The sequence below is a fragment of the Pezoporus wallicus genome, unplaced genomic scaffold (genome assembly GCF_028554395.1).
Source record: "Pezoporus wallicus isolate ANWC-B61680 ecotype Strahan unplaced genomic scaffold, APGP_CSIRO_Pwel_v1 contig_7351, whole genome shotgun sequence".
NCBI classification, from domain to species: Eukaryota; Metazoa; Chordata; class Aves; order Psittaciformes; family Psittacidae; genus Pezoporus; species Pezoporus wallicus.
In genome coordinates this window covers 274,202-297,726 of record NW_026642420.1, presented here as the reverse complement: position 1 = coordinate 297,726, position 23,525 = coordinate 274,202, and the positions used below count along the sequence as shown (strand labels likewise).

Here is a 23,525-nt window from a genome sequence, read left to right as displayed (position 1 = left end):
TGTCCGCCTGCGCGGCTGGGGAATCGGTTGCGGTACACGTACGGTGCTGAGAAGGTTCCACGGGGGAGATTCCAGTGGCTCCCAAGCCCCGAGCGCCAGTGTGGTGGGGCCGTGCCGGGCTGGTGGCCGCTGTCATTGCCGGGCTCGAAAGCCCTTTACCCTGCTAGCGGGAGTTGAGGGCTCGGGACAGCCGTCTGACCCTTCTAGCAGCCCCTTATCGAGGGAGGCTTAAATTCGCCCCCCTCAGTGACACTGGCAGCAGGCAGGTGAAAGCTTGAAGGTTTCATTTAAAACACTTTTAAGCAAAGGCGTTTGTTTCCAGACATCTTGTGCGGACGCGCAGTGAAGGGTCAAGTTCTCGCTGCTTTTATGTCAGTACCGCGTCTCCCGACCTGTGTTTGCTAGGAAACAGCTTCCTGTCGCCTCTAGAGTTGCCTTATTTAGCACTGTGCAAGATGTAAACAGGAATTTACCCTTGCTTTGTTTAATTAGTCTTTTCCCCAGCACAAAGGCCTGCAGGAGGGATTGATTCACCATCTTTTTTCTTCTCCTTTCTAGAGGGCACACTGTCAGTTCCACTGACACAGATGGCCTTAAGTACCAGGGAAACCGAGATGTCTTCTCAAAGCTCCATTTATTCCTTTTGTTCTCTCACCTTAAGAACTGGACAGCTAAACTTGTGAGCGTTCAAATCTTTTGTAATATAAGGTTGTTTGTTGTTTTTTTTTTTAATCTTTTCTTTCCCGGAAGGAGATGGGGGTGTGTTATAATGCTGTGCAGTAAAGACCAGGAACAGAACAAATGCTTTGCATGAAAATCCTGGCACTGCGAAGATGAGTGGCAAAACCTTGCTATACCACCAGAGGTTGAAATTAACAGATAAAAGAGGTTCAGAGCAAAGGCAACTCATTTTCTTTAAACTCGTTCCAGTATCTGTAGTTATTAGCTGTTCAGACAGCACACAAAGGAGGATTTCCTCTAGAGATAATAAGCATGGTGACATAAATCAAGCATAGAGAGAGCATAGATTTTTTTTTTCTATTTATTTCCTGACAAATTAACTCTGAACCAGTCTGCTAAAATTTCATGTGCCATAAGCTTTTTTAACCCTTTCTCTCATTAATTCTCAGGCCACACGTATAACACTTAAAGGAAAAGCTATTTTTCTGCAGCAACCAAACTCCCCTATGCATAGGGTGAACTGCTTTTCGAATCTGAGCTTGTGGTGTGCTGCTCCCTTCAATTTCTCTTCCTTTTTATCTTGAAATAGGATATGTCTTTTAGAACTAAGAAATTGCAAAGAAGGGCAAGTCCCACTGGAATTTTATCTAGCTTTCACAGTGTCATTCTAATTCTGCTGGGTCTCGTGTTTAAGTCTGTAAAGTTGTTGAGGTTTTCCAAAATCGGTTCTCCCCACTGGTCGTTTGTGGCAGTGACCAATGAAGGTAATTGAGCTGATGGAATTAGCTGGGAAATTCTTGCTGGAGGTCTCACTAGTGCTGTCCCAAGACTGTTCCGCTCCCGCAGTTGCAGCACTTCTTGTGTATTCTGTTTGCTGGAGGGATTTCCATCAGGGCCCTTCCCAGAACATTCCACATGTCAGCGCTGGGAGCCTGAGGCAGTGCAGCACATCCTCGGACCAGTAGACTGTGGAACTGATGGCTTGGCAGTAACCCCTAGTGCTAACATACTGCAACAGAGTTCCTTTTATTCACCTTGTGCTGAACATGCCCTCAGCTGGATGGGTACGATTACAGTCCTTTGTCCTCTGTAACAGTAGGAAGGGACAGTTGGGGCGGCACCCAGCTAAATTGAAAGAGGCATGATAAACTAGTCAGCTACTGGATGGATACTCCTCCTCGAGGAAATCCTGGGGGCTGAGGAGCAAGTCACCTGGCACAGGCGAGACCTCAGAGCAGGTTGCCCTAGCAGGGTGGTCAGCAGGAGGCAAGGTCTCCCAGGACCACCTCAGGCCTCTGTAAGGAGGTGGCCTAGGTCTGGGAATGACTTTCCAGTGGTCAACGTAGCAGCACAGTTGTACGTATGCTGAGAAGACACCACATGTGCTGAGCAAGCAATATGCTTTGGTAGCAGGGAGAAGCCCCTGTTCATCCTGGGGGGAAAGGGGGTGGGGGAGGGTGTGGAATGAAGCATTATCTATTTTAAAGAGACTTGACAGGACAACTGTTGTCACAGACAGCAGGTACAGTGGACTCACGGTCCAGCTGTGCAGCAGCAATATGGGTTGCTGTGGTTACAGCAAAATGAAACATGTCCCAGCCTGGCTCCCAGTACAGTGTGAAAGCATGCAGTTGGCCACTGCCTTAACGCAGGCTGGGCTCTAGAGAAGTGGCAGTCCAGTAAATATTAGACCAGAGACAGATCCACATTAGTGGAAACAAGAAAATCCCACATGCAAGGCATGTGTAGTACCTGTGTCTCAGCTTATGCAATGCCTGATTTTTCTACCGATGAGTGGAGGGAAAGAAGAGATGCTACAGGATTCACAGCCAAATCCCAGGATGTTGAAAAGGGAAGGACATGGATCTTTGCAGCAGACATTTCTGTTTGTGCTGTTCAAACACCCTTCAGAGGGAAAAACAGATGCTCTTGTGGTTTGGCTCTGTGTTCTGCTTTGGAGACCTAAGTGCTATTCACTGTGTGACTTTTGACCAGTCAGTTAAACCCACAGATGCAAAGGTGAATACTAATTTTCATACCCACCCAACTTCTGTGTACACGAAGACCAGCACAGGAAAGCAGGCTCAATGAGTTCACATAGGTATGTAGGCAGCAACTTCAAAACAAGGATAAATTTACCCTTGTGTCAGGTTGGTTGTGGGGCTAAATTAAAACATTTTGTAAAGCATTTGAAATCCTGAGGGGCTAGAGACATGCAAATCTTTAATAATAATGCTGTTTGGCTTCAGCTTGTCGAGGATAGTGTAGTGTGGCAGAGTAAGTCTTTGTTACTCCTGTGTTTGTGCTTTGACTCCAACCATTATAGTATGTAGCTTGTCTACATTTATTGCTAACCTCGGATCTTTAAAATAGCAAGCAAGTTTTGACCAGTCCAGAAAAGGCAATGTTGATGTTGGTTTAAAGAATAAACAAAATAAAATGTTAAAAATAAATTCAAAACTGATCTCCGGCGTAAAATTCAGTGGGCAGCAGAGTTCTCATCAGAAGTCATGTTCATCATGAAAGAGGAAGGGCCTGAAGCATCATCCATGGGCAGGCTGAGCTTGGGCTGCAGATAGAGGAAACCCTCACAGAAGTATCTGAGTGCTCATGAAAGCAATGAGAAGAGAGATGTCTGCTGATAGCACTGAAAAAAATACCCTAATGAGGCTTACTCAGGGCTTGGAAAGACTTCCCTTCTTTGAGGGAACTCCTTGTTTCTGCAAACAAGGATACACTCTGTTTTCTTTTTCTAGAGGCACATTTTGCAAAACACTGTTGTGGAACACTGGGAAGACCAGCAGAAGGAAATAAGGAAAACCCTAAAAAAAACCCCAGTTGATGCTGAAATTACCTGACAAGGCTTTGCACAGCTTTCTGGGAGTAAGTGTGCATCAAATAAAAATCATCAGCATATCAGAACTCTCAAAGAGAAATTAAATGGGTTTGAACTTAAGACCTTTAAGTTCAAACTTAAACAGGAGAGATTCAGCTTAGATATAAGGAATAAATTCTTCCCTGTGAGAGTGGTGAGGCCCTGGCACAGGTTGCCCAGAGGAGCTGTGGCTGCCCAGAAAGCAGTGTTCAAGGCCAGGTTGGACAGGGCTTAGAGAAGCCTGGTCTAGTGGAAGGTGTCCCTGCCTGCTGCAGGGAGTTGGAATTAGATGAGCTTTAAGGTCCCTTCCAACCCAAACTAGTCTGGGATTCTATGATTGAACTGTCTTTGGCCTTTGTGAAAACTGAACTGTCCAAAATCACTCATTATTTTTGCAAGTCTTACCCTTTCTGTGCCATAAATCAATCAATATAATGATAATTTTCCAAATAGAGTGAAAGTCAGTACATATAAATGGTAAGACTGTTCTACCTTTTAAGTACATTAGCTATGCTTGCTCTTACTGGCATGAAGAATTGACCTTTGAAAAAAAAATTAAAATCTACTGTTCCTGAAATATGTGGTAAAGGAAAAAAAGAAACTAGATGCAGGCTTCTTAAATTCTTTCAGCTTCAAATGTAGATTTCCACTGCAGCAGGACAGACCATCCCTGGCTTCAGTTTCACAAGCAGAATTCAGCTGTTCCATGCATGAAACTGAACCTAAATTGTTGTCCTGGCATGGAAGAAGAAGAGGCATCTGGCTGGTCAGACAGCCTAAGCAAGCGCCCTTTCGAAAGTACTCTGCCTTGGTTTACTTTTTCCAAAACAGGGGAGGAAAAAAGCAACATAAATTCTCTGTCCCAATACTTGTCAGCTTTTGGAAAAAAAAACAAAACAAAACCAAACAAACCAACCAATGAAACAGCTTGCACCCAAAGTGTCTGAGATACCTAAACCCATTTTTTAATAAAAAAGATAACAGAGACAGCAGCCATGGCTACGTATAGCCTGCACAGTCAACACATTGTGTAATTGTGCAATCTGTTCTGCCTCTTTTAAATCAATTGTCAGTTTTAGTGCTCTCCCTTATCAGAAGTTATCACCTGTCTTGCAGGGTATGTAGCCAGCTGGTTTTGATTGCAGGTCCGCAGACTGTGTGTTAAAAGAAGTCTGTTGACAGCAGAAATCATTGTAAACTGAATCACAGGAATGCCAGATCCAGTTTAACATCTCCATGGCCTCTTCGGACTTCATAGCTGTTACCACACTGCCTTCTGTCAGTCTCTCACAACTCCTTCCTAACAGCAGGAATCGAAATTACTTACTAGGAAAACAAACCCTTGTATCTGAGCTGAAGAAGATTCCCTTACTATCTGTTCCCACCATAGAGCTTCTTGAAACACCAAGACATGTTTCTGCTTTCAACCAGAACAGCGAAATACATGCTTATGTTTAGCAAATGAAGTACCTCTTTAACAGTTGGTGATTAATTCAGAAAGAACAACTGTGTGTGTTATATCAACCTTTTTTACCAGATTTATTTTTACTAAAGAAATGGCCCCACAATGTGATTTTCTTAACCAGAACAGATATTTTCTCTGGTTTGCTTTACTATTTGGAAAACCTTCTCATCTCTTTCAAATCTATTCCATTTAACTTGGTAAAACCTCTAGACTGTGTCACTCACCTTAGGGATCACACCTGTAAATCAGTCCTTCCTCCTAGGAAGTAGATGAATAGTGAGACACGCATGTTGCAAGATGTGAGAAGGCCAACAGCAGACAGGAATGTATCTACAGCATTTCCAATTTTACCTTTGCAGCATTTCCAAATTTACTGTTTTAAAATTTCCAGTTTTACCCATTCACACTTTTAGTATTGGCAGTGTGAATGATATGGTGGAACAGCTAGCTGATAGCAGTATTTCATGCACGTTTCTCCTTAATTTTGTTTCATGTCTATGATCTGCAAGCCTGATTCCAAATTACTATAGGAAAAAAAATCCTTTTAGTTTAACTGTCTGCATCCAAACCTTTTTGATCTGCCCTTCCAAAGGATAAAATGGTGCCCAGATTTAAAAAAACTTTTCAATAGTCATAATCTGCCATTAAGTTTAAATCTTGTATAATTTGATTTGAAGAGATGTGTTTTCTTGAATTGCTTTCAGAATTACAGTATAATTTCTTGTGGCCTAATAGTGCTAGAAGCAAAACTGAATGGTAATACATCAGTACAGGAGAAGCAGAAAACTACCTACTGGCACAGTCCAAGATCAATAAGTAAATGGGCATTATAAATGCAAAAGTGTTAACTTAGTCATAAAATTGAAGGATAACTGAAGTTGGAAGGGACCTTCAAAGGTTTTCTAAGCCAAACTTCTTCCCAGAGCAGGGCTTGGTTGAATAGTTTTCCACTTTGCATGTAACAAAGACGATGGATAAGTGCATGGAGATGGACATCAAGGTAAATCAAGGCAAATCAAGGCAACAACAGCTGTGTACTCCTAAGCATACCTGCTCGGCTAAAGCAATTTTATCATGGTCTTCAGGAAAGGAGAAACATATAACAGTACCTCAAAAATTCATTCTCTGGCTCATTTAATACATTTAATATATTTTTCCCTTCCAGAACTTAGAAATTTATTTCTTTTCTCCATGTGACTACTTAAAGGCAGTTCACATTAATTGTCTGACTGTGGTTATACTTCAGTGTAGACATCATCCTCATCTACAATTGTGTATTTTATGTCCTGAAGAGTATCGGCATTGGAGGAGTTTATAAACATGAAAAATGCATGGTGTTTCTGAGCCACTTGTATACCTGCCTTTTTAAATGGATAATTTGCTGCCCAGTAATATCATGACTTGCACTTTTCTGTGTGGATCAGGATCATGTTTGCTGACGCTCTTTTGGACAGAAGAAAGGTTGTGGATGTTACAGAAGTGACATCCATTCCTGCTAGCTAAAAATCACCTGCCACCTCAACTGGATATATCTGTCTGTTTCCTGCCCTCGCTCCAGATCCTTGCTACTGGGGCCTTGCTTTTCTTCCCCAGAAGGAGATGGGAGATTTGCCACAACTGCAGTGACAGCAGTAGGAGAGCAGACACAGATTAGGCAAGGTGTTGGAGGATTTTCTGCATGCTCTGTAAGTATTTAGGGAACTATGTGATACGTGATCCTACAGATGAGGTTAGGCAGTTTGAACATTTGAGTTAGACCCAGCTATTTCCAGACAGGCAAAGCTACCTTCTGACTGTACATCTAAATTATTTCTTCTGGCAAATAGCAGGACTATGTTAGTGAAATGTGCCTGGATATAGTAGCTTAAGATAGAGCTATGCTGGAAATGTTCCTGCAGCTGTTCCTTGGAAAACATCTGTGCTACTGTGCATGGAAATTTGTACATCTCTGTTCATGCTAGCACAGAGCAATTAATCTTGTGAAAAAAACCTTCCATCTGTGATAATTTGTGACAGTCTGTGTTTGTATAGTCTGATAAAGGGAAGAATATACAGGTTGGCATGATTTCTTATTTACAGATAATGGTTACCCTATGCAAAGCAGAAAAGGCATTGCCCCAGAGAACTCAATTTTAGCAAAAGACATACAAAGAGGGTAACTTAAGAAACCCAGGAAGGGACAGAGAGATGTATTTTGTTCACAGCAAGTTAGATAACTAAGGGATTTTTGATCTCTTGAGGCTTTCAACTAAAGCTTGAGTTATTAGAAGGTGTGCTTACTGAAATGTAATGACCTGTTGTATTCAAGAACTCAGACTCAATCTGAAAAGTGAGTGTGTAAGGAATTCAGAGCAGCATGGTGAGGAATGAGGAGGGGAGATATCTGATTGCTGGCTGGCAATTTGTCACTGACTGCTCCTGAGGCAGGGTTGCTGCTAAGAGCTGATGAGGCATTAAGTTGCACGTGTGACCTGTCATGTCATCTCCCAGCAGCTCAGAATGATCTTTGTGGTACAGAACATCCATACTTGGCCATTTTACCTGTTTTCTTTCATGATAATGATAAATGCATTGCATTGCATGATGAAAAAGCAGAAATCAAGATGGAAGTATCTTCCTGTTTTTGTGTGGATCCTTTCTGCAAAGGATCTTCTAGCCTCCTGGTGTTTAATCCAAATTATATAAAACGGATTTGCACCCTGTTAAATCTGAAAATAAATTTAAAATAACCATTCACAGTCCTCATAACAGAATGCCTCCTAGAAAATCATTTTACTCCACAGCTGCCTGGTTTTACAGTCAGAAAGGTGACTGCTCTTTTTTTCTTGGTTTAACTTTTAATGACTAATTTAAATTCCATTTATGCAAAATCCCTATGATTTTGAAAATGCCTTCTGAAAAATATGCACAACTACCTTTCAGAAATATACTTTAAAAAGCCTTAAGTGCAACATTGCCTAGAATTATCTTGTCAATTAAATAAAAGAACCCACTTGAAATAAGTGACAAAAATATACAGTGGATGAAATGCACCTTCCAGTAACAAATTATTATTAAAGGAGACCTTTAAGCAAACTGCTAGTTATGTGGTCATGCTTAGAAAAGCACAAGGTTATTGAAACATACAGCTTCCTTTCAAGACAATTTAACTTCCACTGAAGGCAAATTATTGCCATAAAAGCACTGAAGCATGTTGCTCAGGCATTTGGTGCAATTCTCTTGGCTTCTAAAAGGTTACCCTCACTGCATGAAGATGTCAGTGGGATCAGAATTGAGTCTACATCTTCAGCTGCCATTGGCAACGCTGCCTGCAACATCTTCCTACAAAAAAAAATACATATTAATCTGATATTATTATCAAAAAAAAAAAGATGGGAAGCAGTATTGTAATAGACTTGAAGATGCAATATAAATTTCTAACAGTAGGTATAATGGAAACCAGTGAGACTGAGCCAGCTGACAAAGGAGCTGCAAGAGGACTAATACAGAGGACACCTAAACCCACCCAGCACAGAAATCATTAATAATAATTGTATTCAGTGAGCAAGTTATGAAATGTGTCACAGATTTGGAGCCTTTCCTGGTTCTTTCCTTTTCTCACTGCATGGAGAGTGGAATTTGAATGAGGTGGAGAAACAACAACCTGTGGGCAACAAAACTGCAGTATTCTTGACGTGGCACTGATAAAATCATCCACCAATGCCTTCCCCTTCTCCATGTCTTTCCATGTCTTTCCATGGGGGTTTGCACTGGTGGGGTGTGGTTTCCTCTCTCTCTTCTCATGCTGGAGCCATGTCAAGGCCTGCAAAATGAGATCTGATGATGTTACAGCAGTAGAATACGTTGGACACTGTGCTGGCAGGCTTGGCAGTTAGCTCCTCAACACCACTCAGTCTCTTCAGCTCTGTCTAGAAAAGGGGTCTTCATGAAAACACAGGCAGAGAATCAGGCTCACCAAATTCACTCTCCAGCCATTTCCTCATGCTCTGTCAGTTTTGGGGATTGTGATTTGTCAGTTTTGGGGATATATGTGATTACCGACATACTGTATGTGGGCCTACTCAGGGCCATGAAATAATAGACAGGGGCTTGTTCATGGTGTTATTTCTGGAACAAAATCCTTTTGCATCTGTGAAGATTCTCAGGGAAGACTTGGAATTTCCTTCACAAATCAAGTAATGGAGTTCTTAGCTATATTTTACAAGTTTTATGCTAGCTACTGTACAGGGAGTAATAACATTTTCTAGGAAAGATGTGTTGTCCAGTAGACTTTTTGATCTCTCTCTTCTAGCAACCTCATGTTACAAACCACAAGTTAGGTTTCTCTGTTGTCAGAGGGGAATTTGTTTCTCTGTTGTCAGAGGCATTGAGAAATGCCTTCTGAGACAGTTTAATGTCAAAATTATCTCTGATGAAACCAGATGAAGTGGGTAGGGCTGAGAAGACTGCATTAAAAGAGCATAAATGGGGTGAAAACAGACCAAATATTAATTGAGGCAGTGAAAATGGAGGTATGAAGTAGTCCCCTCAAGCACTTTGCAATGACATTTCATCTCCGCTGGAAGTCTCATGCTGCTCCTTTGGTGGTTTGCTGTCATTTGCCTTCTTTAGAGGAGGAAGTTCTGTCATTTAAGTTAAACAGATGCACTTCCTCTTGTCCCAGGACTTTGATGCAGCTGTGCTGGTAGAGGGACACTTACACTGATGTAAAGATAAAAATATGGTAGCTGCTTCTTTCTTTTTTTTTTTTTTTTCCAGTAAACAAGGTATGTGTATTGCAGTCTGTCCCAAACTGATGAAGTTTCCATTGATCTGTGTTTGGCTCTTGTCGGCTCAAAATATGTTCTGCTAAGTTTCCTGAGCCAGCAAGCAGGGTTTCTTTTTTCTGCACCTTCCCTTCCCAATTTGAACAGCTATTTTAAACTGGAGATGTGGCCACTGAGACAGACACACAGGTGCTGTCATTGCTGACCTTGACATTTGTTCTGTTGCAAATTAACCTTTTCCCTCAACACCAACTTCCTGTTTACATTAACCCTTGATCAACAAGCCTTGTTCTCCTTCTGTCTTTTAGGAAGCATGTCATAAATTGCAATAAATTCATCTGTTTATGGATTCTGAACTTGACCAACTTCCATGAGTACAAGGTGAGAAGTGTGAAATTATACTCCTCCATACTGAGGACAGGCACTGTACCTGTGAGGAACTCTTACGCCTACTCCTACTAGAGGATCAAATGCCACTCTCCTTTAGGGGCCTCTCTCAGGAGAACAAGGTTTAAATTCTGCAGATTTATGAATCATTTCATCTTCCAGATTTGTCCCCTCACAGAGGGCCTGGTGAAGAGAAGCCTCAGCAAAGGTTTCAGTTTGGATAGCTTTTAACATCAGGCACTGGTCCCACTGCTTGAAAAAGGAACACGGTCTGCAAAATATTTCCCAGATACACATGTGTGTGCATATATATATACATACTTACATAGCCTTTCTAATAGGTATATCTCTGTATAAAATCAAAATTTACAAACTAAGGTCATTTTACTTAAAGAACCTACTTTTACTCCCTTCAGTGAAACAGAAAAACCCCAACTGTCAAATCATCCAATTTAATTAACACAGAGATTCCCCCCCCCCCCCCCCCCCGTGTGATACCTTTTAAGGAGTTACAAAAGAATAAGCAGCTCTCAAGGGCAAAAGGATCCTAGGGCAAATCTCATTTAATGTGGGCTCTCTTGGTGTTTGATACTTCACCCATATTCTCAAATGAGCTTGAATGATGTTTGAAGAAAATGGTAATTCATGCCATGAGCTGTTGTCTCTTCCATCACTGCAGAAAACAAGGATGTTGGCAAAACCAGACATGTTTTCTTCCCCTAGCATCAGGTGTGGTGTCCCTAATCATCACATAGCAACAGCTTAGTCTTATGGGGAGAGAAGTAGTCACAACTCTCTGACTTCTGCCTCCCACTTTTCAGCACTGCAGCTCTCCTGGTGCTGTTGTCCCCCATGCCAGGATAATGTGATAGCAGCAGGGTACTTGGATTAATTAATGGTTATAAAGCTCGTGGAGCTCTTTGGTTAAACAGTTCAAGGAAACGATTGTTCTAACTGATCCCTGTTGTTCTTACCTGGGTGTCCAGTTGCTGAGTGGGATGGCTGCTTGTGTCTAGAGTGTTAACTGCCACCTGTCCCTTAATCATGAAGGTTTGTAATCCTATTTCAGTTTGGAAATCCACATGCCACAAGGCAAAATTAACGTGTCTAATATCATCACCTGCTGGTCAATACACAGCTTTTACCCATCCATAACTATTCCCAGTGAATTGCTGGGCAGACATGCCAGGACATATTCTGCCAATCGATACTGGAAGACAGTTTAGCAAGGACATATAAAATAATACCTATTTATTTTGATGGCATTGGAATGTCTCACATCACAAGAAATATCTTTTCTTTAGTTTAAAAGTTGTTTTGCAGAGGTTAAGACTTCAGTTATTAGGATCCCAAAATATTTCAGATGGAGTTTCCTCCAGTTTTAATTCCTTTTTTTGCTGCTGTTTCCCATCAGCCTTATGGTTCAGTGTAACTCAGGAATTCCCCTCTCAAAGGCTGTTTGAGTGCTACAGCATCTGTAGCTAAGGAAAGTACAACTGAATTTTCACTTACTGCATCTTTAGGTCCGAAAGAATGTCATGATGGAACTGCTGTTCTGTAAAGCACAGCACACCATCTTCCCTCATTATACTGGAAACACTTCTCATTTTTCTCCCCATGCACACACTTCCCTCAATCACAAATAAATGCCACATTGAAAGAAAATTATTCCCTGTATAAGTAAAAACCCCAAACCCAAACAAACAAAACCAAACCAGATTTTATTTCTAGGCCTTACCACAGCTCCTCCTTTGTCCACAACACTTGATTGTTCTGCCAGGTCCAGACAGCATTGGGAGCAGACTCATTTTCCCTGTTTATAATCCCAAAGCTGATAATGCAGTGCTTACAGCAAGGATCCCTGGGCTTTGGGGGTTTGCTTTTTCCTTGATCCTCCTCAGCTCTTTGCAAAAACTCAGTGAATTGCACACGAGCAAAGATGCAGCAGGGATCCTTCTCTCCTAAATGTTGTAAATGAGCCCTTCTGTTGCAAGATTGTTGAGTCCATGCTCTTATAACAGATTTCACCTCCTCAAACTATATGAATGATATTTTTGAAGTATTCTATTAGGTTGAAATCAGTAAAAGGAAAGGAATGTCTGTGTTGACGTAGAAATCTGCATTGACATTTTTAGCATTGTGCTGTGTGTGTTTACAAAATGAACCTTTTTTTGCCTTTTAGGTAAACTGAAACAAATGTTCCACTATGTGGCTCAATACAGCAGTCAGAGGAGGAAGAACATCCATACTCCACCTCTGGGATGGCAAGATACACTTCAGAATGTGGAAGGAAAAAAAACAGAGAGACTGGAGCTCTAAGCCTCATACTGTAAACATCACCCAGATGATGCTGTGGCAAGGAATCAATTTGAAGTCAGCTCCATTAACAGTAATCGTTGTTCAGACTGCAGCAGATCCACACCTTGTACTTCAGGGCCTAAAACTACTTTTATAAAAAAAAAAAAATAAATAAAAAAATTGGTTGGCATGCCAGTTCATCTCCCTCACGGGGATGCTGTGTTTAAGGGGGCTCAGATACATCTGATATATCACAGCCCAGCTACAGGACTGCTGGCCTGTGTCAGGAATATCCCAAGGAATAGTTGTGCTTATTTATGGGAATTTAAGAGCGCTTGTCATCAAAATAAACTTCAGGAAATTGTTGGCTGTTATCACTGGCATTGCAGACAGGAACCGTGCCTAGAAATAGAGACTGGCATAGCAACATTGCTGACTGTTTTGTAGAGAAGGCGGCTTATTTTTCCAGGCCACAACATTTAATAAACATTTTCTGTTTATTGAAACTGCAGAACCTCATTAGATCAAACTGAATGCTAATCTGCTTGAGTCGCCATCACAGACTTTTGTCTCCAGTGTATACACATCACGAGTCTCTGTGGTTTCATTAGTTTTGTCCTGTAACATTTGTTCCTTTGTGTTTGTCCACAGAAAATAGATCATGGAATGCATTGAAACAGCCACGCAAATCCTCCAGACGATGATTTATTTTGCGAGATCCTGTTTTATCTCATCGTTAGGGCCTTGGTAAGCTTGAGAAGCCCTCTGATACAGCCTCCGACTGGTTGATAGGCACAGCTGCCAGCCATTCGCCTAGGAGCTTTTACCTGAAGCGTCAGACCTTGGACTCACACTCCACACGAACGGACTGCAATTACAGAGAAGCTTAGAAGCAAATATCCTAAACACTACGGAAACACCAGACTGTAAATAAAACTCTTGGCTTGAAGGAGAGCTTTTAAATCCAGACAGGGTTTTTGAACCTTATAGAAACAGAATGGGAAGTGTCCCGCAGAGACACACCCAGGAGCAGAGCTACCTCAGGTCAACTCCCCCAGCCCCCGGGACAGCAGCTCGTTTTGCCGTTATCCTTTATTACAGCGCAGGGGAGCCGTGCGGACGTACGGGAGGTGTTTGACGGCGGCTCCTCTGGCTTGGGAAGCGTCGTGACTCCGCTTGGATGCGGGGCCAGCGGCGGGGACGACCCGAGTCGGTGCGGTGACGGGAGCCGGGCTCGCCTCCCCCTCCCGGCAGCGGAGGAAGCCAGCCGTGAGGGCCGCGGGGAGGGCCCGGTGCCCTCTTACCACCGCCCCGGGTGAGTGTGGCGGTAGGGCCGGGCTGGTCCTTTTGTTCGTCTCCCCGCTGCTGTGGGGCTCCCCGGTGGGGAGGCTCCCTTTGGCGGGGGAGAGTGGGGAGGTGGGCTACCAGCTGTTGACGACAGCTGTTGTCTGCCGTGAAGGTAAAGGATCCGGAGGCGGGGGAGAAGATGAGCAGAGAGGCGCTGTGGCTTTTCAAGCAGCTGAACCTCCACCTGGAGCAGGAGAGGCGGTTTCAGCCTCGAGAGAAGGGGCTCAGCCTCATCGAGTGCGCTGCCGAGGTGAGGGGTGGGGTGAGGAGCTGGGCAGGGTGGGTGGAGGCAGCCTCCTCAGGGCAGGAAATATGTGTTTTAAATAAATAAACTCTGAGCTACAAGAGAGGCATGCGTTAACTTGGATAAGTTAATTCTATAAATGCCACTTGCCTTTTAATTGTCTTAATCTGGGGTTATTAACATAGACTACATCATCAGAAAACTCTGACTTGAAAGGCAAGCAAGATATTTAGGTATTTAACATTTATTGATAAATTTTCAAGTGGAAGCCACAGAAATGTGTTATTTTCATTTCGGGAGCTTTTTATACCACTGTGTTGTACCACTGCAGGAAAGGTGAGATGTCAAGTAGGGAACTTGGAAATGGTGAAGTAACTGGCTTTTCATTAGCAAGATCTAGGGAAACGAACCTAAAAAAGCTCAGGTACTCAGAAGCAGAAAATAAAAGTATAGATACTTCCACATTAATGACCAGAGTTCCTTACTGAGTTTAGGGAAGGCTCACATTCCTGCAGATGCTGGAGTGTTTTTTGGAAATGTTTAACAAAGTAAGTCTCTGAAATCAGTCTTCGTGTTTGTTTTGAAAGCAGATCTTTACTTGTTTAAATGTTGACATGCAAGCAGAGAGGAGAATAAGCTGAGTTTTGTCATCTATTTCCATAAGGTCAGGACTCACTGTGGATTCATGCACTTGGTAACTGTTGTCTTAGAATAACAAATGCATACTTGGAAATGTGATTTTGCTGGGTTTTGCACTCTTGAGACTTAAGACGTGGCTGAAATCCTTATAACTGGATGTGTTTTAAGTCTCAAATATCTAAGTTTAAGAGAAATTAGGTATTTAAGGATGGAAGAATTGCATCTGTTTGATCTAAATAAGAGATGGCTTAGGGAGTGAGTGGTCGCAGTCATCACTGCTGCAACCAAGTAATTTTGACTTGGCTTTTCTTGTGACAGAATGAAAATACTCTGTGTCCGAGACAAAGGAATGCCAAGGTGGAAGATCTTTGGAGTTTGACCAACTTCTTTGGTTTTGCAACTGAAACGTTTGTTTTGGCTGTGAATATTCTGGATAGATTCTTGGCTCTTATGAAGGTATTGTGGGGGGAGAGGACCTGATACAGTGTCAGCTGGGAGGGAGTATGTGAGCTTCCTGTGAACTTCCTGATCTGACAAGAAGGGCAGGGTTGTGATCTAGGATGCAACTGTGGCTGTTCGCACATTCTGTGCTAGCAACATTACTGAAGTCCTCCTTTGGAAAACCTGATGTTGAGTACTGTTCTTACCAACAAAGGCAAATAGTAGCATTGTTTATTTCCTCTGTAGCTTTCACCATGTAAATGTAGAAGTCTAAGCAAGGAGGAACTAAGAAGGAGCAAAACCATTTGTGTTACAGACTGTTTCTAGGGACTGTGTTGAAGCTTAGCTTAGGACTGGAAATAATGCCGAATGATCATTCCATGGATGTTTTTGTGCTGCTCTATGGCAGATAGCTTGAACCTAAACTGGTTCCCCATTATGAAATTGGCAGAAAAAACAAAGTTGAATCAGTTCTTTGGTCTGACTGAGGTTACACAAAACAGTATGCTGGTATATGGGGGAGAACAGTAGAGGTAGGAACGAATCCTTGGAGATGGGACTGCCTGGAACAGGCTCAGGCTGGATTTGTATTGGCTTTAAGTGAGGGTGAGTGAGCACTGCCGTTTGGAGAAGCCAGGTATTACAGTTCTCACTGCAGTCTATTCAATGTATAGTGCTGTGGAACAATTCCAGTTGAGGGTTCTCTGCTGTCGAACTCGTTTCCTCTGACATAGCTATGTCATATTGATACTCCTTTATTTGCTCCGTCAGCTGTGTTTGGCTGAAACTGAAGTGATGAAACTAGTTATGAGTAGGCAAGGTCTGTGAGTTGGCTTACATCAGGTCTAGCTGAGATAAGCGCATCTTTCTATTGAACTTTGAATGTACAAAACAGCTCACCTATGCTGGGTGATCTGTTGATATTGCTGTTAGATAAGCGTGGTGTTTAAGGGGGGGAGGTATTCATAGTGCTTCCTCTTATTTTTAGGTGAAACCAAAGCATTTATCTTGCATTGGAGTTTGTTGTTTCCAGCTGGCTGCCCGAGTAGTCGAAGAGGAATGCAATATTCCATCTGCTCACGAGATCATCCGGATCAGTCAATGTAAATGCACTGTGTCTGACCTGAAACGGATGGAAAAGATAATTTCAGAAAAGTTGCACTTTGAATTTAAAGCTACTACTGCCTTAACCTTCTTGCACTTGTACCATACTATTGTACTCTGTCATACCTCAGAAAGGTGAGTTGAGTTGCACACTGGTGGTGGTCTGTAAGTTTGCGAAGCTCTTTTTCACTGCCTCTTAAATGCTATGGCCTTGGCTGTAGTGGAGGCAGCTCCTTAGTTTTTGCTTCCTGACAAGTAAATGCTTGTTGACACACATGCTGCTTCTCTTGGGTGTTTTACAGGAAAGAAGTATTGAATCTCGACAAATTGGAAGCACAGCTAAAAGCTTGCAACTGTCGTCTAGTCTTTTCTAAAGCAAAAGTAAGTGGAAGTAGCTTTCTTTGACTTTTGAGTAGGTTTTGATTCATATTAGGTTGAATGTTGGTTTTTTATGTGGTTTTTTTTTTTTGTCCTTCTAGCCATCTGTCTTGGCCTTGTGCCTTCTCACTCTAGAAGTTCAGACTCTGAAATCTGTTGAGCTGTTTGAGATCCTTCTGCGTGTTCAAAAGCATTCTAAGGTAAATATTTCCCATGGATTGTTTTTGCAGTTTTTGGGACTGGTGTGATTAATGATGTATGATGTTACATTAAAGGGACCCTTACTGTCAGTGTGCAGTCTTTACAGGTACTGTTTGGCACCAGCTGAAATAAGCAATGAAATGGGTCTTTAAGCATCTGTGCAATTCTTGTAACTAACATGTTTTCATTGGTAGAATGCCAAGTGCAACACACCCCCCCCACACCCCCCCCCGCTTAGAGAATGAAGTCAGGTAGTCATTTTGTACTGGAACATCTTGTCAGCTGCCTAGCAAGCAGAAAGGTTATGGTTTAAAAAAAATAGCTTAAATATATAAACTCAGAAGAAATGCTGACTTAATGCTTACACAGGCTTTAACAAGAAGCTGATTAACTTGTACAGTTCTAGCTGTTCATTGTAAAGAAACTTCAAATAGGTTTGTAGGACTACAGTGACTGCTGGGCTGTATAACTAATCTTTTGCATCTTTTGCATTCAGGCATCTTTTTGCCTGAGTAACTAACATAGGATTTATAGCTTCTAGCTGGATGCTGGATTAGTTTGTGATCTAGAACATGCTTTTCACTCTTATAGTCAAATTGAAACCCAGTTTCTTGAGAGGTGGAAGTAGTTCCTTAAAGCACGAGATTATTCAATTTTTAAAGGGCCTAATGTCTGTTTCATTGCTTCTTTGGAAGTGATAATTAAAATGTTAACAGCAACTGGCAGCAAAACTGTCAATTTGAGTGTCAATGTAAACATTTCTAGGCAGTGTAGAGGAGTTCACTTTAAAAACAGCACAACTTCGACTTGCCACTCTTGATCTTGACTGATACTTTCAAGTACTTTCCAAAAAGGCAAAATGGAGGAAGGGGTTAACGTTAGAGCCTGTGTGTAACAGACAAAATAGGTTCTCTTTTTGCTTTTCAGATAAGTGACAGTGACCTACTTTATTGGAGGGAGCTGGTCTCAAAATGCCTAGCAGATTATTCCTCTCCTGAGTGTTGCAAGCCTGATCATAAGAAGCTAGTTTGGATTGTTTCTAGACGTACAGCCCAGAATCTACAAAACAGTTACTACAGTGTTCCAGAGTTGCCAACAATACCAGAGGGTGGATGTCTCAATGAAAGTGAGAGGTTGGTAAAACTTATACCAGGGCTAATTTGTTGGGAATTCTCCTTTTCTGGAAATGTTAATGGCAACTCTGTGTAACTAAGCTCATTTACTACTGTTTGGGTGAGAAAAGGCCAGTTTTGAAAATACTGATGGACTGAAAATACACCTTAAAAAGAGGGTGGGGGGAGAGAGAAGGGAGTGGGGGGACTGTAAGTGCTTTGCAGGATGGGGGGAAGAAGCATTATTAAGATAGGGATGATTACAAAGAATACAAGCCTTCTAAAATTTATATTTTATATCTTGACTGCTGGCTGCTTGGTTGGTAGGATATTTTTGGCATTAGAAGAATTACCTACTTATGATTTAAACTTTAGTGCTAAGAAGCATGTAGACCTGGGCTGTTAAACTAGGAACAGAAAAGCATGCAAAAAAATGCAGGGTTGAGGAGTACTGTGCCCTTTTGAAAGGGCTGTGCTTTGTTTGAATTACTTTTTTTCCTCTTCTGGTAGCGAAGACTCCTCTGAAGATATGAGCAGTGGAGAAGAAATCCTTAGCAGTTCTCCTCCGAGTGATCTGGAAGGCACCTTCTTCTTCAAACTCGAACCTAAAACAAAATGGCAAGCTCTTAGCTGTCATTCGTAGCATCAAATCTTGATTGTATTAGGTTGAACTTTTAAATGCACCATAGAGTGTTTTGGCAATAATAAGTGAGGTGGTAATGTGTAAACTGTATTAAGGCAAGAATTGCTGTGATATGTAAACGCCTTGTTTTTTTTGTTGTTGTAATTTTAAGGAAGGCAAAAAAATCCCATTCAGGTTCCCAGTTCGGCAAAAAAGTTCATGTATAGTTCTGTTGTCACTAAGCATAAATGTAGTTCTGTATCTGTTGGTCGAAAATGCTTAGCAGCTAAACGCACAAACGGTAATGGAGGCTGACAGCATACTGAGCTATGTTAACAGGAATGTAGCTAGTAGATTGAGGGAAGTAGGGGTTTTTTCCTCCCTTTACATGGCATTCTCATTTGGAACAGTGTCCAGTTTGGGGCTCAAGATGTTGATCAACTTGCACAAGTTCAACAGGGAGCTGCCAGGATGGGTAAGTGATGTGGGGCGCAGGACCTGTGAAGAGAGGCTAAGCAAAATTAGCTTGTTCAGCCTGGCAAAATGGACTTGGGGGATGGAAATGGGACTGAACAGCAGGCTTTTGGTATCAAAGAGAAGTTTGTGGAGAAGGAGGAGATTATTTCAGGGTCTTGGCTGAGAAGTATGGAGCAAGAATGAGAGGCTTTCATTAAAATATGCGGTTCTCTCCTCATGGAAGGAGTTTGCTCCATGGGGTCAGTTAAACATGGACGTGGACCAGGAGAGGCTGTGCAGTCTGTCCTGGGGAGTGCGCAGGATTCAGCACTGGTGCAATCCCAAGCTTGATTTGAATTCAGTGTTGACCCTTCTTTGAGCCAGGAGGTTGTGTGAGAGTCCTCTTGAGGGCATCTTCACTCTTACCCAGCTTGTTCTAATCCCAGAATACTGAGTAGGTTATGTGGAATGAGATGTATGGGTAATACCAGACTGAAATGATTTACTGTCAAATGCTGAAAGTGCTTTAAGACTTGACATGCTGTGCACCTTTTCAGCAGGATCTTTTGTACTCGAAGCAGATTTTTTTTTTAAGCTTGCTTTTGTAAACTTGAGAAATTCCTGTTTCCCAACAGGCAAGAATGATGTTTCCAGTTAATGCTAGGTTTCACTGAAGGATAGTATCAAGTATGTGGCTGGGAATAGTTTCATATTTTCTTTAATACAGATGGTTTTTACACTGAAATTCACTTTGTCAATTTCAGTGTGTTTTAAAATGCTAACTGTTAACATGTCAGTCCATACTACTAGGTTAGACTTATTAACATGGTAAATCTTGGTAAGTCTACATTCCTTTAAATATTTAACCCTTGTAGTTGTTTTTCAGTATATTCATGTTACTGAGTCATCATCAGACTTGTTTGCATGCTTATATAAGGCAGTTAGTGCAGGAAAAGTTGATATGCAGTAATATCAGGTAAATGTGATGTTGATGAAGTAGTTAATGTAATGGGTTGTTTTCAGACCTTGCTTTATTAAAGCACAAATTGAAGTAAGATTGGTTTCTTCATACTGAGAACACAGCTAGGTAGCAAGGAGACTAAGTAGCTCAGAACAATGGTGTGAAGTGTGTTGGTGCCAAAGTAGAAATGAAGGAGCAAACAAGCTAAAAGCTGGTAGGTGCAAGCCTTCTTGTAGAAAGGTAAGTTCAGTGCTGTGAGTTCATAACTGTTATGTGATTTCAATTTCATAAAAATATGAAAAAGTTTACAAAAATGTATATAAAAATGTAAATTACAAAATGTACAGAAAAAAATTTAAAACAAATGAGCAGAAAATACTGTATTTTTTTACATTGTATGTAACTTTTTGTAGGTATGTTGCATGTACATAGTAATTTATTGTGTACTCTCTATGTTACAAATACTGTACATCTGCAGACTTGTTACTGCAAGTCCTATGCCTGGAAGCTCACTTCTCAAATGGAGTACTTTGGTTGCAGGTAACAAACCTCCTGAGTCTTGTTTCAGTTGAGAACAAAAATAAACCAAGTGCTGTATTTGTTAATTATCCTGAGTTATGGCTGGTTACTAAAAGCTTTTGTCTTGCTTTTTCTTTTGTCTAGCTTGTATGGTATTGCAGCTGTGTGACAGGCTCCCCAGAAGTCCTGATAAGCAGTTTGCAAAGGGGAGATTTCTGCATGTCTTACTACTGGATGACTAGCAAGCAGCACTACTTGGTGTTGCTCCTGTCAGGTTTAGAAGCTTGTGTGCGAGGTATCTGCTTATCACCCAGCTGCTGTTGGACTGATTGCACATCTGGCAAGTGGGAGCTCCCACTAGTGATGGAGAGTGGGGTCACTGCAGGTGTAACAGTAGGGTTTGTCACAGGCTGGTTTGGGTCAGAAGGCACCTTAAAGCTCATCTAATTCCAACCCCCTGCCACAGGCGGGGACACTTTCCAGTAGACAAGGCTGCTCCAAGTCCCATCCAACCTGGCCTTGAACACTTCCAGGGATGGGGCAGCCACAGATTCTCTGGGCAACCTGTGGCAGTGCCTCACCGCCCTCACAGGGAATAACTTCTTCCTAATATCCACTCTAAATCTCCCCTGCTTCAGTTTAAAACCATTCCCCCTTGCCCTGTCCCTACAGGTGCTTTTCAGAAGTCCCTCTCCAGATTTCTTGATTTTTCAGTGTCTTTAGGCACTGGAAGCTGCTGCAATGTCTTCCTTGAGCCTTCTCTTGTCCAGGCTGAGCAAGCCCAGTGGTCTCAGCCTATCTTCATAGGAGAGGTACTCCAGCCTTGGAATTGTGGTACTGCTGTTCCTAATCTTCTGAATGAAAGCCAGGCTTGGGATATGTCTACATCTTGGCAACCCATAAATGCCTATGATATTTCATCAAAGGCAAACTTGTTTCATTTCAGTCTCCTCCTGTCCATCTTGTCAGAGTATTTCCAAATGGTGCCTGTGTTGCAAAAGCTAAGAAGTTAGGGGCTACAAATTGTTCTTGCTGGAAACATGTTCCTACTCCTAGAAAGCTGGGAATGAATAGGGTGCTGTGAGGCCAACAGTGAGCACTGCCATTCATTGGAAGGGAGCATGTTTGAGAAGAGCATGGCCACTGGGACTGTTGAAACAAAATTTAATTGCAATTACTTTTTTCTTTATAGCTTTTGTAGCTACTTTTTTTTTAAATACAGGAGCACACTACAAGGCTTCCCACAACTGTTTTGGGAGGGGCACATGGTATCACCAAGTGTTCTCTACAAAATTTGCTTCTAGAATAACTCATGTACCCCAGAAACTCAGTTATAGAGTGGAACTGTTTGCCTTTGAAAGGTGCTGTAGTACTTTAAGAGCAATGGCTTTCTTGCTGTCCATTGTGATCACTTTGTTGGTGCAGTAACTTTCATGTTCTGTGTTCAGCTTCTACTTCAAAGATGCCTACTCGAGTCACTCCAGCATAGCAACTGTGTAGGTGGGCTGTTAACAAAGGTAGGAAGCCATGGGCAATGTCCCTAGGTTTACTAACAGCTTGTGGAATTAGTCTGTTTAATAGAGCTTGAGGTGTACCATTCAGCCCCTTTCAAGTTTGTCCCAGCATGAAAAGAAATCTGCTCGCAGAAGCATTGTCAGGTTTACTTCTGTGGTTTGATAATTTAGGCTCAACTTTGATTTTGCCAGGTCTGATAGCTGTGTATCCCTCAAAGGAGGTTCACTTGCCTTTGTTCAAAGAATGGGCTTTTGGTGGTTGGCTTAATTTTTTTTTTTTTTTAAAGCGGAGGTATGCGTGGTTTTTAAATGCTCTTTTGGGCTTTCTTATACTACAAGGTGAAACTTTGAACTTTTGCAGTCTTAAGAGCTTAAGTACATGCTCATTTTCATAACTGCCTTGTTAGTAAGACTGGTTTGGGCAGGGACTGAGGGGGGATGAAAAGGAATGTTTCAATGGGGTAGACATCCTCTGGGACAGCTGTACAGTTTTGGATGAGCTATGGGACGTTATTCCCTGTGCCTTTGTGAAAGAGCATGTGAGAGATATAAATGTAGAGCTGAAGGTTCACGTGGGTGTAGATGAGCTTTTCTGAGAGGATTTGGAGATGTTACCATTCCACTCACCTGCTCTCCTGTGGCTGAACTGGGCCACAAGGGATCAGTACTGGAACCACTTCAGTTCCTCGTGAATCGTTATTCCATAATTAATGATAATGGACTTTTAAACAGGAAACTTCGCTGCTTGGTTTCATAAGGTTTTCATGGTAACAGGTAGCTGTCAGGGCTTTGAAGCCAAATGAATGGTGAACTGGTAGATACTGGGGCAATATTCAAAGTCAGAAACCAGCTTCTGCAGTTTCTGGTTTAATGGACATTGCATAGCTCCTTTAATGAGGGAAAATGTCAGTCTTTGCATTTCTAAACATTTAATTCTCAGCTGCTCTTTTCAGCTCCCTAAAAACTTGATGCATGCGAGACAGATTACTCACAAGAGATTTTAAAGGTGTACTCCAAGGACCAGCAGAATACGCTTTGCTAGCATGCATACTTAGAGAGCAAGATCTGTTCTGCTGTGCACAAGTTAATGGATGTGTTGAAACATGAGCCATCCACTGTCACTGGAGAGAGACTGGACAGGAGAGAAAAACATGAGTGGATGTGTCCAGCTGAGCAAAGCCTTTGCTGGGTGTTCTTGTTTAACCAAACTGCATACCGACTTCTAAACAGCAGAAGGCATGGTTTGGACTTTGGATCTCAACTGTCAGGTTTTGACTTCTTTCTCTGGATTTCTGTTGTGTAAAAGCTGTTCTGGAAAAGAGTTAGAATATAGATGAGATAATATCAAACGTACGTGCTGACAAAACTGCTGCTACTAACTAGCTTTTTCACAAAATGGCCACTGGTTTTCCTCAAGCAGAGTACCAAGTAGTATAAACCAAGAATAGTGGTGCAGGTAAGTGAGAGAAACTGCATATAATAATAAATAAAACCTTAGTCTAAAAGGTGCTAGCT

The 23,525-nt window shown here is 41.9% G+C and overlaps 1 protein-coding gene and 1 long non-coding RNA gene across 5 annotated transcripts; both read left to right on the top strand.

Annotated features, from left to right (window-relative positions):
• The first annotated feature begins 263 nt into the window (after positions 1 to 263).
• Positions 264 to 12,475, top strand: LOC130610261 (uncharacterized). Of its 2 annotated transcripts, XR_008975008.1 has the most exons (4): positions 264 to 679; positions 6,446 to 6,706; positions 10,096 to 10,168; positions 12,357 to 12,475. It is a non-coding gene; the product is annotated as an uncharacterized LOC130610261 (long non-coding RNA). The 2 variants fall into 2 exon arrangements; XR_008975007.1 differs by lacking the exon at positions 264 to 679 and having other exon boundaries at positions 6,032 to 6,706.
• A 1,392-nt stretch (positions 12,476 to 13,867) lies between these two features.
• Positions 13,868 to 18,817, top strand: CCNG2 (cyclin G2). Of its 3 annotated transcripts, none has more exons than XM_057429955.1 (7): positions 13,868 to 14,069; positions 15,021 to 15,158; positions 16,132 to 16,382; positions 16,550 to 16,628; positions 16,727 to 16,825; positions 17,754 to 17,963; positions 18,449 to 18,817. In XM_057429955.1, the coding sequence occupies exons 1-7, from the start codon at positions 13,959 to 13,961 to the stop codon at positions 18,461 to 18,463; spliced, it is 903 nt and encodes a 300-aa protein (XP_057285938.1). In that variant the 5' UTR covers positions 13,868 to 13,958; the 3' UTR covers positions 18,464 to 18,817. The 3 variants fall into 3 exon arrangements, with proteins under 3 accessions (XP_057285938.1, XP_057285939.1, XP_057285937.1); XM_057429954.1 differs by having other exon boundaries at positions 13,877 to 14,069; positions 17,754 to 17,959; XM_057429956.1 differs by lacking the exon at positions 15,021 to 15,158 and having other exon boundaries at positions 13,871 to 14,069; positions 17,754 to 17,959.
• The last annotated feature ends 4,708 nt before the right edge of the window (positions 18,818 to 23,525 follow it).

Bases quoted from the DNA above. Each gene is read 5' to 3' on its own strand.
- CCNG2 (XM_057429954.1), top strand. From the start codon at position 13,959: ATGAGCAGAGAGGCGCTGTGGCTTTTCAAGCAGCTGAACCTCCACCTG. The intron at 16,383-16,549 runs GTGAGTTGAGTT...GGTGTTTTACAG, and splicing joins CTCTGTCATACCTCAGAAAG to GAAAGAAGTATTGAATCTCG. The intron at 17,960-18,448 runs GTTGGTAAAACT...CTCTTCTGGTAG, and splicing joins TGTCTCAATGAAAGTGAGAG to CGAAGACTCCTCTGAAGATA.